Source organism: Meriones unguiculatus, chromosome 1 (genome assembly GCF_030254825.1).
Source record: "Meriones unguiculatus strain TT.TT164.6M chromosome 1, Bangor_MerUng_6.1, whole genome shotgun sequence".
NCBI lineage: Eukaryota > Metazoa > Chordata > Mammalia > Rodentia > Muridae > Meriones > Meriones unguiculatus.
In genome coordinates, this window is record NC_083349.1 from 5,628,720 (window position 1) to 5,642,376 (window position 13,657).

General features: G+C 51.8%; 1 protein-coding gene across 2 annotated transcripts; it reads right to left on the bottom strand.

The window, feature by feature from the left end:
* Positions 1-881: 881 nt before the first annotated feature.
* On the bottom strand, positions 882-9,469 carry Vsig10l (V-set and immunoglobulin domain containing 10 like). 2 transcript variants are annotated; one of them, XM_021645788.2, is made up of 10 exons: positions 9,234-9,469; positions 8,344-9,144; positions 7,476-7,769; positions 7,077-7,361; positions 5,998-6,252; positions 5,142-5,420; positions 4,605-4,901; positions 4,091-4,204; positions 3,735-3,889; positions 882-2,104 (listed from the first exon to the last, which is right to left on the bottom strand). In XM_021645788.2, the coding sequence occupies exons 1-10, from the start codon at positions 9,271-9,273 to the stop codon at positions 2,051-2,053; spliced, it is 2,574 nt and encodes an 857-aa protein (XP_021501463.1). In that variant the 5' UTR covers positions 9,274-9,469; the 3' UTR covers positions 882-2,050. The 2 variants fall into 2 exon arrangements, with proteins under 2 accessions (XP_021501463.1, XP_060236351.1); XM_060380368.1 differs by lacking the exon at positions 882-2,104 and adding an exon at positions 2,790-2,975.
* Between the last annotated feature and the right edge of the window lie 4,188 nt (positions 9,470-13,657).

Here is a 13,657-nt window from a genome sequence, read left to right on the forward strand (position 1 = left end):
CTCAGAAACATGATCACATGACCCAGTGATGCTAATGAGAAGGCACCCTGACTCCAGGAAGGCAGGTTCTTCTGCGGGTCACGCAGGCTAAGCGCGCAGGTAGCTCTATCTATTGCGCAGAGTAGGGAGGGCTGTGCAGGTAGCAGTGAGGAGAGGCCAGCATTGACTGAGAGAACGACAGCAATGCAGGAAAAAGCAAGGGGCGGGGCTAGAGAATCAGTCCATAAGCAGTCATTAGAGCAGCTGGAACAAAGCCTACCTGAAGCCCAGGCTCCCACACACAAGCAATAAAGCCTGTGTTTATATAAGCTAAATTTGTGTCGGGCTTTCCGTTGGCAGTGAGGGAAAAAAAAAGGCACAAAAAAATTGTTTTTCTTTCTTTCTTTTTGCATGTAGAGTATTAGGGATTGAACCCCTATTCAGTCCGCACTGGCGGATTCTGGACAGGAGCTCTAACACTGAGCCCCATCCCCAGCCCCTCACTGGTGGATTCTCTGTAGCTGCTGTACCACAGAGCCACATCCTTGGTGTTTCGAAGCAAGGTCTCCCTCACTGGCTTTGAGCATGTGATCCTCCTACCTCAACCTCCCAAGTGCTTGTATTACCCTGTACTGTGATGCCTGATTGTATGCTGCCTGTAGCTATAAGGATCCTCTCTGTTGTAACTCTGAATTTCCCATGAGAACTCTTGTTGAAAAAGGAAGGCATGGTCGCGCACACCTATAATCCCAGCACTTGGGGAGGCAGGTGGATCTCTGACTTTGTCCAGGACAGCCAAGGCTACACAGAGAAATTCTGTCTCAAAAAATCAAAAGAAAGAGAGAGAGAGAGAGAGAGAGGAAGATATGTCTTGCCAAGGATAGTAGCAACACCAGTAGCCCTTCAGAGGCAGCAGAACAGTCCGTCAGTCCATGCGTATTTATTGCGTGCCTGCTGTGTGCCAGGCTGTTTCTGCTGGGACAATGGTGTGCTGTGTGGCTCCCTGAGCTCTCAGATCAGAGAGGGACACTTACTGATATCTGTCATTATGCACTCACAGGATGGAAGGGACGCTGGGGACTGTGGGACTTCTTCATCCTCACTGGGGGAGGGGTTGTCCTTCTGATGTGCTAACGGCTACTGCAAGCCTTGATAATAACATGGGAAAGAGAAGTGTCCAGGCAGAGCAAACTCTAGAGACAAAGCGCTGGAGGAGGGGGGTGTGTGGCTGGCAGAAGGCCTAAGGAGAAGTAGTCTTGGGGAGGGAAGTCACAGGGGTTAACAGAGGTCAAACCACAGGCCTCAAAGGTTAAAATGCAGAGACCAAATGATGTCTAAACACTATGTACAGGCATAGAAAAACTTAGCGAAAGAAGCCAGAGAGAGTAGTCATGGTAGTGCGTGGCCACCATCTTAACATCCAGGAAAGTGACGCAGGAAGACTGAGAAGTGGGAGGCCAACCAGCCTGGGCTATGAGATTCTTTCTCATTAAAAAAAAAAAAGAAAAATGTAAGGGGTAGGTGAGGGGGCTTCTGCCTGCACTCCCAGCACTTGGGAGATGGAGGCAGGAGAACTCTCTTGTTCAGGGCCAGCCTGGACTATCTAACAAGTCTGAAGCCAGCCTGGGCTACATGAGACTCCTAGTCAAACAAAACAAAGATGGGGGAGGGAGTGGGGAATGGGATCCATGCAAGATCTGATGTGTTAGATGATGGGAGCCTCTGGAGGCTGAGGGGATGTGGCCAGGAGGAGGTGGGAAAGGGTGGCAGAAGGCCAAGCTCCCCTTCTAGCCTGGAGCTAAACCGCAAGCCCTACACATCAGATGTTCTGAGTTTGTGCCAACCACGTTCACCCATCTGCAGGTGGCTCTCTCAGCCCCAGAGTCACACTGATGTCCTTAGATGCAAAAAAAAAAAAAAAAAAATACAGTTGTGTCTTCTTAGACAAGAGGGAGACAGGAAGTCCCATCCTTAGGGTCCATTCCTCAGTCACAGGAGGCACCATGCTGCTGGGCCAAAGCAGGAAGTTGCACCACAAAACACTTCATGGAGAATGGGCCACTGGATTCTGTCATACCTGGGTGGCTGCCCGAACAGGCCATGGGCTGCTACCTGGACTGATGACCTGAAAGAGCAAGGTAGGAGGTGATCTCAGGGAGTACCTGGATATAAAATGACATACCCAATTAACCTTCCAGCTATGGCCTGAGACTTTCAGAGACTAGCTGAGGGGCTGGAGCAATAGCTGACTGGTTAAGGGCACTTGTTGCTATTACAGAGGACCTGGGTTCAATTCTCAGCATCTATGTGGCAGCTCACAGCTGTCTGTAATTCCAGTTCTGGGGGATCTGACGCCCTCTTCTGGCCTCTGGGAGCACTGCATGCTTTCAGCATATAGGCAGGGCACTTACACAGCTAAACATAAATAAATCTTACAGGAAACTAGTTGAGTTCCTTCTCCTCTTCCTCCTCTCCTCCTTTTTTTCTTTCTCTCTTATTTGTTTTTGTTTGTTTGCTTTTCTGTCTGAGACAGGGTCTTGCTATATCACCCAGGATGACCTTGAATTTGTAGCAATCCTCCTGCTTCAGCCTCCCAAGTACTGTAATTATAAGTGTGGATCCTCTGTGTGCCAATGAAAAACTGACCAGTCACCCTTGGGAGAGCTCAGGCATTCAACAACTCGCCTTTAATTGGAAAACAAGGAAATTCCATCTACCTCAGAGTTTAAAATGGAAGTCTAGACTAATTTTTATAGAAAACAGAAGTCACATCTCATTCTTCTTAGGAAGATAAATTAGCATTTATTAGTCTTTTAATATACATAAGAGCTGGACAGGGTATTCAAAACAAAACAAAACATGAGGGGCTGGGGCTGTCGCTCAGTTATTTGCCTAGAATATATTGGTTCCAGGTCCCATCCTCGGATCTACATAAGCCAGATGTGATGAATACAGGACATAAGAGACAGAGGCAGGAAGAGTCCTAGTCATATAGCCTGTGATACATAGGAAGGCCCTGCTGTCAAACAATCAGACAATAGACAGTAGAATCTGTTTTAGCAGCCTTTATGTGCTGGCTAGTTTTATGCCAATTTGACACAAGCTATGATCATCTGAAAGATGGAAACCTCAAGAAGATTGAGAAACTGTCTTCATAAGCTAGGGCTGTAGTCACGCCTGTAGGGCTGTGATTGATGTGAAAGGACTCAATCCACTGTGTGTGTGTGTGTGGGGGGTAACCCCTGGGCTGGTTACCAGGGTTCTATAAGAAAGTAAGCTGGGGGCTGGGGAGATGGCTCAGAGGTTAAGAGCACTGACTGCTCTTACAAAGGTCCTGAGTTCAATTCCCAGCAACCACATGGTGGCTCACAACCATCTATAATGAGATCTGGTATCCTATTCTGTCGTGCAGGTGTACATGCAGGCAGAACTCTGTATACATAATAAATAAATAAAAGAAAGTAAGCTGAGCAAGCCAGCAGCAACACCGGTCTGTGGCTTCAGCTCCCGCCTCCAGGTTCCTTCTCTGTTTGAGTTCCTGTCCTGACTTTCTTTGATGAAGAACTGTGATCTGGAAGTGTAAGCCAAATAACCCCTTTCCTCTCCGGGTTGCTTTGGTTTGGTGCTTCATCACAATAATAGTAACCTTCACTAGGACACTTTGTAAGTCATGAAGAGAAACTAGGAGACAGACATTAGGAAGCATCAGAACACCCCTTCTCCCAAGGGCATGAGCTAACAACAGCCATACTCACTTGTTGGGCCTTGACTGGGTGAGGGCTCTGCCGCTGGCTTTTGATGGGCAGGGGCTGTGGGGTCTGCACTGGGGTCAAACTCTGCATCTTTTTTCCCGGTGGGGTGAGCACAGGAGCCAGGGTCAGGGAGTGCTGCTTTTTCACAGATGGCCTTCCTATGAGAGGACGGCAGGAAACATGATCGATTACTCCAACATGCCACTCTGGTCATCAGGAAGGGAAGCTGGTCTCAGAGGGTGATAGGGAGGTTGGGACTGTTATTTAATGCATTGATTGATACGTCTAGGCCATGGCTCAGCTTTGCCTAGGGAAACTCCCAAATGGCTCCAGTGCCTCTTCCCAAACTCCTCACTCACCTGGGGAATGCCTCAGGCAGCAGATACACAGGAGGAGAAGGCCAGCCAACAGTGCCAAGCCCAGCAGGGAGCCAAGGACGATGCCAGCGATGGCCCCTGGACTCAGGGCAGAGCCTGGAAGACACACACCAAAAGGAGGCAGGGAAACAGGACCCAGAGATGCACTTAAGTTCATCTAAGCCCCCAACTCACTCTTCCTGAGAAGACCCATTAAACCGGACCTCAATCCCTGATACTGTCATGACAAAAGGGGAGAAACAACTCCCTCAAATTTTTCTCTGAACTCCATATACAGACATCAGGACACATGTGCATTCATCCACAAATAAACAAACTAATAATAAAATAAATAAAAATTGAAAAGAGACACGAGAGAATAGATATTTGTTCTTTCAAGCCAACCAGGTGGTGGGACATTGTCAAGGGAGACCCCACAAAGAATAACAGAAGAAGAGGGCCTGATACAAACAGACTAAGAATGGCTGGTCAGGCGAGAAAGGCAGGAGGTACTTACCTGCCTGGTAGACCCGGCTTTGGGATGGGGTCCCTGGCAGAGACCCCAAGATTGGCAAGATGCGAAAAGCCCAGGTCCCATGGTTCCGAGGAGGGAGTGGCACTACGGCTGATCGTTCCTGAGGGCCCAGGATGAGCAGGGAGACCCAGTCCCTACTCATGGTGACTCTGTCCAGGTCAGAGCCATCTGTCCATGCCTGGATGTGAAAGCCGGTGAGCAGGGCGCCTCGCTCCACGTCCCAGGTGAGTACTGCTGCTTCCTGGGCTCTCTGCAGCCTCCAGGAGGAAATGCAGGGCCCTGGGAGGAAGAGATGCTGAGGGTCTGGCAGGAGATAGGGAAGAGGGCTGGCTCTAAAAGAAGAGGGTTTGTTCTGGACCGCTAGATCTGAGGAAGAGGGCTGGGTCCTGGACCCCTGGATCTGGGAAAGGATGGTTGGACACCTGGGTCTGAGGGAAGGGGCCTGGTTCTGGACCCCGGGGCCTGGGGAAGGGGGGTTGATTTTCAAACATCAGTGTTCTTGGTTTGGCTGGAGCTTACCAGTAAGGGTGATCTGGTTGCCTCCAGCGCCCAGTGCACCGCTGCAGAGCACAGAGTAATTCCCCAAGTCCCAGTCCAGGCTGAAGTTGCTGATGAGGAGCTTCCGGCCATCCTGGCTAAGCCGCAGTCGACCCCCTCCTCCTGGGGCCAGGGGCCGCCCTTCCCGGGCCCAGGATGCTCTTGAGGGTGGGGGACAGCCAGTGGCCTCCAGTGCCACCACCACATCGCCTGGCTGTGTTTCCTCTACCACTGGCTGGAGCAGCACTTCCTCGGGGGCTTCTGTTGATCAAGACACCCAGTTCAAACAAACAAGACCTTATTGGATAGGAATAGCCAAGTCCTGAGCCCTTTGTTAAAGCAAAAGGTGGCAAATGTCCCTTCCTTTTCCCACTGAGCCATTCCTCCTACCCCATTCTTCATTCATTCATTCATTCATTCTCCGACTTCTTCAGCACACATTTGTTGAATACATGTCATAGGACCCCAAGACCAGGAAACTCATTATCATTACTCTCCCCTCTACCCGGGAAGATGACAGCCCTCTTTCCGAGCCCAGAGGTTTGAAATGAAACACCCTGTTCCTGCTGACTGCCCAAAATGTAGGGCAAAACCTTGATCAAAGAAAGCGATGTTTGAGCTTTCAGGAAATGGCTCAGGAGATAACTCAAGTCTGACGACCTGAGTTCAATCCCTGAGACTTACATGATGGAAGGGGAGAACCAGCGCCCAAAGAAAGGTAAGCTTGGCTTTCCTGAAATGAGTTAAGTTCTCGCTGGCCCTTTCCTTAAACCGCAAAGGACCAAAGAAAAATCACCCATTTCCCTTACAGATAGCAAAGAGGCCCAGCCCCTCTCACCAGGGATGATCGTGCAGGTGCGTGTGGCCACCAGGTGGCGGGCCAGGCAGGTGACGGCGACCCCGCTGAGCTCCGGGCGGGCGGGGACAGCCACCGTGAGTGCAGACAGCGTCGGTCCCGCACGGACGCCTTCCGGGAGACCCTGGAACTGCAGGGAGGCGGCAGGAACCCCGCCGGGCCAGGAGCAGCGAAAGCGAAGACTGCGCTCCGCGGGACCCCCTTCCACGGAGCATTGTGGGGACCCTGGGGGCAGATCTGCCGCGGAGGAGAGACCATCCAGCCTCAGCCCTTCTGCTCAGCCCTGAGGGATGCTGCGCCCCTCCTCCAGGTTCCTCTCCGCCTCTTTTCCCAGGTAGCTCCACCCTCCCACGTGGACTGGCACCTTTGTCTCCCTTCCGCCCTCACTGAGCCTACTTACCAGCTGGAGAGGCTTGCTAGTCTTTTTTCAAAACTCGCTCTGCGTTTAACTCTGCTGCTCACTCGACTGAGAAGCCTTCTTTCCCAGGACCGCCCACCCTCGCCTCCTGCTGGCTCCGCCCCTTCTCCTTGGCACCCTCACCCCTTCAATTTACAATCGGCAAACCCTTGGGTCCTTCCTAAGCACAGGACTTTGCTTGCTACGCCCACGGCAACTGCTGAGTGTTATTACCCTCAGATGTCACCCTTCCTCCCGTCCACGCCCATCTATCTCGTCCTTCCTCCTCCCGGCTAGACCCGCCCCATCACTACGTTTCTGCTCCGCTCTGAGGACGTTAATCTCCTCCAGGTGGTCCCACCTCAACCACGAACGTCCGTGTCCCTTCCTTGCAAGCTTAAGGTTTTCTCAGACACTGCTTGCTAGCTCCGCCCCCTCCTGGGAGCCACGCCCACCAGCTTCTAGTCCCCATTCCTCTCTGCTTCTCCTCCAGCAGCCACGCCCACCGGCTGCTGGCTCAGCTCCTCCCTCCCTGAGGGGCACGCCCTCGTGCAGTCCGTCGTGCTGTCCGTCCTGATGTCCGTCGTGCTGGCTCCTCCCTTCCCCGACACCCGTGGCTCCGGGTGCTTCCCCTCTTCCCGCTGGGTGGCCCCAGAGCTCTTACCAGCCACAGTGAGGTTGAGCACGGAACGCCGGCGGCGGCCGGTGCGGGGGTTCGCGGCGATGCAGGCGTAAGCACCGGCGTGGCCCGGCCCCACAGAGGGCAGCAGGAGGCGAGGCCCGGCGGGCACTGCAGCCTCGGTGGGGTCCGCCAGGCTCCACGCGATGTCCGCAGGCGGCCGCGAGGGGGCCGAGCAGCGCAAGGTCACATTGCTGCCCGCAGTGACGTAGAGCGCAGGGCTGGCGTCGCGGTCGGAGGAGACCCTGACGACGGGAGCATCCGGGCCGTCTTGGGAGGAGGGCGAGACAAGGGGAGCGGGACTGTAAAAACCTCACAGACTCGGGGCTCAGGACTCTCCGGGGGCCCAGGACTCGCATTCTCGGGAGACGCCCCCCTACTCACAGAAAACACTGACGTCCGTTGCAGCCTCCGTGTGGCCAAAGGGGCTGCGGACGTGGCAGGTGTACCGAGCGTGGTCGCTGCGTACCGGCCGTGAGATGAGCAGCTGGTCCCCTTCCGCGCGGATGCGAGGTGGCTCTGCGCCTTCAGGGTCTGGGGTCCCCAGGGCACGTCCATCTCTGCTCCAGCTCAGCTCCCCGCTACCTGGGTTCCACCCCACGCAGCTCAGCCGCAGCTCGGCTGCTCCCTCTTCAGTCTCTGGAGCCCTGGGCTGTACCGACAGCTGGGGTAGGGGCTCTGGAGATGCAGAACAGTCTTTGATGAGTGGAGAGTCAATACGCCAGAACTCCCTCCCTGGGCCCCAAGTCTCTGCTTCCTGTCTTACCTCTTTCACCTCACTGCACCGGAAATCTGAGTTCTCAGTCCTCCTCCCTCAGATCCAGGGATCCGACCCCAGCCCTCCCTCCTCCAACCCGAGATACAGACCTTAGCCATCAAGCTATCAGGCTTAGGTGTCCAAACCCCAATCTTATTCCATTAGTCCCCGGAGTCCAGACTCCAGCCCTCTTCCTTCAGACTCAGTAGTCCAGACCTGAGCCCTCTTCCCTCAGACTCAGGGGTTTAGATCCCAATCTTATTTCCTCAGTCCCAGGAATTCAGACCCCCTGGGTCCAGGCCTCTCCCAGACCTAGGAGTCCGGTCCCAGACCTCCTCCCTCGGAAATGATGGGGTCTTGGTCCCCGCCTCGGCTTCTATCTCCATCCTCAGGTTCTTTCCTCTGGGACGGAAGCATAGTCACACAGACTTGCCCATAGGTCTGTGAGGAGAGCATGCTCTGCAGTTTACACTCTAGACCTCAGGGCCCACTTACCATACACACCCACCACGAACTCCCGAATCTGCTGGGAGACTCCTCCCCTGATGACCTCAACTGTGTACACCCCTGTATCATCCAGCCGGGCAGAGGTGAGCTCCAGACCCCCTCGAATCTGGTCAAATCTCAGGCGGGCTTGATGCATGGGGTCCAGACTGATCAGGGGAGCCTGTGACCCCAGACCCCCAGCTGCCAATACCTTGGAACCCCGGCGCCAGACCACCAGAGGAGCAGGGGCCCTGGGGCTGGGAACTGGAGTCAGGGGGAGCCTGATGGTGGAGCCCACTAGCACAGCCAGGGGTCCTCCCACCTGCTGGGGGAAGCTTGCAGCCTGGCGAGTCTCCGACAAAATTTCAGATTCTGGGTTCTGGACAGAAAGTTCAAGGTTCTGATGCTCCGGGGATAGCTTTGACCCTGGGGCTTTGGTGGACACTTTGGTGTCTGGGGCTTGAAATGATGTGTGTGAAGCTGGAGTCTTGACAGAGAAGGAAGGCCCAGAGTCTTTGGAAGGAGGGATTTTAGAGAAGGTGACATCAGGGGTGAGATGCTGTCCCCCGGAAGACACATTGGTCCAGAATAATCCAGGTACATGGCTTAAATTCAGCCCGGAAGGAAACCAGCTCGAATCATGGATTCCAGCAGAAGCTTCCGAACCTGGAGGTTGATCTGAAAAGTTCCAGCTCTGGGCCTGGCTGGAAGAGACTTCTGAAACAAAGCCCTGTGCAGAGTCTGAGGAGGAGGCAGAGGGTGGTTGAGATCCAGAAGCTGGCTGGAGAGTGAGGAGCCCAGCTCTGAAGGCTGCAGGAGGGGAGAGGAAGGAAGGGAGAACATTGAGAGAACCTGCCAGGGAGTGGGCTGCTAGGGAGGAGGGGGTACAGGGAACTTACCCAGGAGTAGGAAGAGAGGCAGAGCCGGTGAGAGGCCCATGGCGAAGGTTGCACTCTGGAAAGAAGACTACCCAAGAGATCCACAGCTTGCATGGTCCAGGTCTGACAAGTCCAGCAAGAATGGCTGCTTAGCTTCCTGGGTGGGGAAAGGAAACAGACCTGTGGGAGGTGCCAGGGTCCCCTGGCATGGTACGGTGGCTGAGGGCCCACCCCACCCTTCTTGTCTTCAGCAGAGGTTGTATGGAGCGGCCCAGGCTGATCCACCACTCCTCACCCCCAGGGGAAGGTGGACTCCCAGCTGGAACCAAGCAGCGAGCCTGTGGGGACTGTGGAGGAAGACTTCCTTTAGGAGTGTCTGAAAAACCAGAGCCCCTCCTGTGAGCTTCCTGCCTGGCTCAGGTTTCCTGCTTCCCAATCTTCTGGTCTCCACTCTGTCTTACCTGCAGCCTCTTCTCTGACCCTGTTCCCTTCTCCGGATCCTTCTGCGACTCCCTGTGGTCCTCAGAACCAAGTCTCCAGTTGCTGTCTCTGTCATAACCAGAACTCAGCTTCCATTGTCCAACACCTGCTAAACTCAGTACCTCCCTCTGACCCATACTTTCAAAATGGCTCCATCATCTATGCAAAGGCTGGGGAGGCTTCCCACTCTCTTCCTCCCTAGTACTGCCCTGTCTCTAAATGCTACCTAGATCTTGCTCTCCATTTTTCTACTCTTGGTGCCAACTGCTCAGACCTCATCCTCTTCACCTGCCCCCCACCCCCACCTACTCTCTGCAACCTCCTGCTCTGGGTAAGGCCCCTCCTTGGCCAGCTGACCCTTCCCTCCATATCACCATTCTGCCTGGCTCCGCAGCATCCACTGCAGACATCCTCAGTGGACTCGCCCACTTCTCTGCATTTCAGCCCTTACCCACCTGAACAAAGTGGCCTTCTGATGCCATCTCACCTGCCTTTGCCAGCATTCTTTCCTTTACCAGGAATGCTCTTTACCTCTCCAATCTGGCCACTTCATAACTGGTCCTTCAAGTCTCACCTCATTAACAGCCATAATAATGACAACTTAGGTTCAGCCAGGAACTATGCTGAATTCTATCTGTGTGTTATCATCAGGCTGGTTTCCTCTAAGTGTCCTCTGAGCAAGCTGTTTGGTCCTCACTTCACAGGCCAAGAGAAGATGATGATCTCTGGCCACATTTCCTGTGGGAGCTTGAAGAGCCGGAAGGAGAGGCTGTTCTTGGGTCAAGGCTGGCTGGACTGCTTAGTCCTTCAGAAAGCTGTTCTTGCCTCCCCTTGCTAGGCTTTAGGCCTCTGCTCAGCTCTGAACCTCTGAGACTTAGTACAGTGCTCACAGTGCTTGTGGGAGGCATGGTCCTCACTGTGCACTGAGCATGCTCTGTATATCATAGACAGCTCCAAAGTGCTATGTCAGAAAACCTCTGGGGGAAAAAATAATGCTTTCTTGGGCAGAGTGGCATACATCTTTAATCGCAGCTCTTGGGAGGCAGAGGCAGGAGGATCTCTAAGAGTTCAAGGCCATTCTAGTGTCTATATAGAGGGTTCCAGGACAGTCAGGACAGAAGAGAGGCTGATTCAAAAAAAAAAAGAACAAATAAATTAATGGTAATAATAATAATTATTATTATTATTTAACATATTCTTTGAGAATTTAATATATTTTGATCATTTCTTTTCCTGTCTCCTAACTCCTTCCAGATCATCCCCAACCTTCTTACCCACTCATCTTTATGTTCTTCCTCTCTCATAAAATAAAATAAAATAAAATAAAATAAAATAAAATAAAATAAAATAAAAAAGCACAGAGTCCATCTTGTGTTACCTGACTACACTTGACCATGGGACATGCCCTGGGTATGGATGATGTACCCAGCGTCGCTCCATTGAAGAAAACTGATTTTTCCCTCTTGAGTAGATATCAGTTATGGGCAGTTTCTTGGCTAGAGGTAGAACTTTGTGTTCATGTCCTATTTTCCATGCTGGGATTTTGTCTGGTTTGAGCTTGGACAGTTTGGACAGCTCAGACTGTGAACTCACAGTCTCTTGTGAGTTCATGTGTGCATCAGTCCTGTCTTGTCTTGAGAATTCTGATTCTTTGGAGCTATCACCACTTCTGGCTCTTATAGTCCTTGAACCCCCTCTCCTGAATAGATCCCTGAGCATTAAGGGGAGGGGTGTGCTATACATGTGCCATTTACACGAATGGATAAAGAGAACACATTTACACAATGGAAGACAGTTCAGCTGCCTGGAAAAATGAAACTATGAGATTGGTAGGTAAATGAATGGAGCTAGAAACAGTCCTCCTGAGCAGGTAACCCAGGAAGACAAACAGTGCCTGCTCTCTGTCATATGTGAATGTTAGTTTTTAAGCTTTAGCTCTGTGCTTTTCATTTGACCTTTTAAAAGTCCATGGTGAGCAGGTCTGGTAGCTGTCTCTCCATCCAGCACTTGAGAAGCTGAAACTAGAGGACAGCTTGTTCAAAGTTCAAAGCCTCTCTGTGCTACAGGAGTTCAAGGCCAGGATGGGCAATTTAGTGAAACAGAGAGAGGGCTGGTGTGTCTTGGTGAAATAGTGCTGGCCTAGCATGCACTACTTGAAGGGCTACGTGTATGGCTCAGTGGCAGAGCTCTTACATAGAATCTAACAGTAAGGGCCTGGAGTGTGGCTCAGTGGTAAAGCCACTGCCTAGAATCCCCTAGTGAGGAGCTGGGAGTGTGGCTCAGTGGTAAAGCCACTGCCTAGACTCTCCCAGTGAGTGGCTGGGGCATGCCTATTCCTAGCAAGTATAAGACTCTGAGTTCAATCTTCAGAACTAAACCCAAACAGACAGACATGGAACTGGCCTCATAGCACATGCCTGAAATTCCAACACTTAGGAAGGAGGCTGAGGGCAAGCCTGGGGCACATAGCAAGTTTCATGGCAGCTGGGACAAACCAAGGCCCTATCTCACCAAGAACAATAGTATAAATAAAAATAAGGTGTTGTTTTTAAACAAAATCTCAATTGTTTGATTTACCAATGGAGACTCAGGAGCCAGTTGCTGGGGTGCAGGGCTGCTAGCTCAGAGAGGCAGGGAAAGCACCCAGTTGACCTTCTTCCTCAGCTGACGTCCCGAAATGAATCTCCTTTCCCACGCCACCTCAAAAAACCTTCAAACTGAATATCCCTTCATTCTACTCGTGTGTCTCTCTATCCATCCTCTCCTCTTACTCTCTGTGGTTTTTCTATGTAACACTTCCTGCGCTCACATGATGGCTCATAACCATCTGTAACTTCAGTTCCGGGGGTCCAGGGTTCTCTTCTGGCCTCCGTGGTAACTGCACACATGAATGTGGCACACACATACACATACAATTTAAAAATAAATAATATTTTTGAGACAGGTTCTCAGGATCTTTCTGTCACCCTGGTATACTGGAACTCACTCTGTAGACCAGACTGACTGCAAAATCACAGAGATCTTTCTGCCTCTGCTTCCCTAGTGCAGGCGTTAAAGGTGTGCACCACTATGCTCAGTAACAAATGCTTTAAAAACAGGGTTTGGCATAGTTAGTGTTTCTTTCACTTGTCCAGAGAAGCCCTTCTGCATTGAATAGTTAATGCAAAGACTCATAATTGGTCAAAGTGCTGATATTATGTGACTTTTGAGTGCTCGGCCCTAAATGGGATGTCATTACCATTCCCCCTCCCACCTGAACATCACAGAAGAAGAGGCAGAAAAAATGTAATAGCTAGGAAGTGCTGTGAAATGCTGTCTTCTGGACAGACGAGGTGATGGTACTCCACAACTCAAAAAACCAGCTGACACCGTCAGACCACATCACAGCAGACAGGACCAACTGGAATTAGTGGGTTTCAAAAAAATTAAAAATTAGAGGGTGTGAAGATACAATGGGGACACACTGGAGGACACAGGGTCTCACTCTGTAGTTCTGGCTATTCTGGAACTTGTTATGTAGTCCAGGCTGGCCTTGAACTCAGAGATCTGCCTGCCTCTGCCTCACCAGTGCTGGAATTAAATGCCTGAACCCCATCATGCCTGACAAGATACATTGTATCCATCTATGATACCTTCAAAAATTAAATCAAAGGTATTCTAAGGTTGGAGAGAAGGCTCAGGCTCAGCGGTTACATCCTGCTCTTGCTGGGGACCTAGGTTTTCTTCTCGGCACCTGTGGTTCATAGTCACCTGAAAGGAGCCTCTAGCTCCATTGCCTCTGGAAAAGGCACCTGCTGTCCTGTGCATACCCTCCTGTCACATCTGCACATACTTACAAAAAAGGAATAAATCTCTTCTTTAAAGAAGCTTTGGGGAGGGCTCAGGCAGTTTGGCGGCTACCACAGTGGGAAGATGGCTGCAGCATATGTCCCAACTACAGCTTTATAAGCAAGCTAAGCCTAACG

Excerpts from the sequence above, each read along its gene's own strand:
- Vsig10l (XM_021645788.2), bottom strand. The coding sequence starts at position 9,273 with ATGGGCCTCTCACCGGCTCTGCCTCTCTTCCTACTCCTGG. Across the intron at positions 6,253-7,076 it reads GCTCAACCTCACTGTGGCTG|ATCTGCCCCCAGGGTCCCCA; the intron begins GTAAGAGCTCTG and ends CCTCCGCGGCAG. Across the intron at positions 3,890-4,090 it reads CTGCCTGAGGCATTCCCCAG|GAAGGCCATCTGTGAAAAAG; the intron begins GTGAGTGAGGAG and ends GTCCTCTCATAG.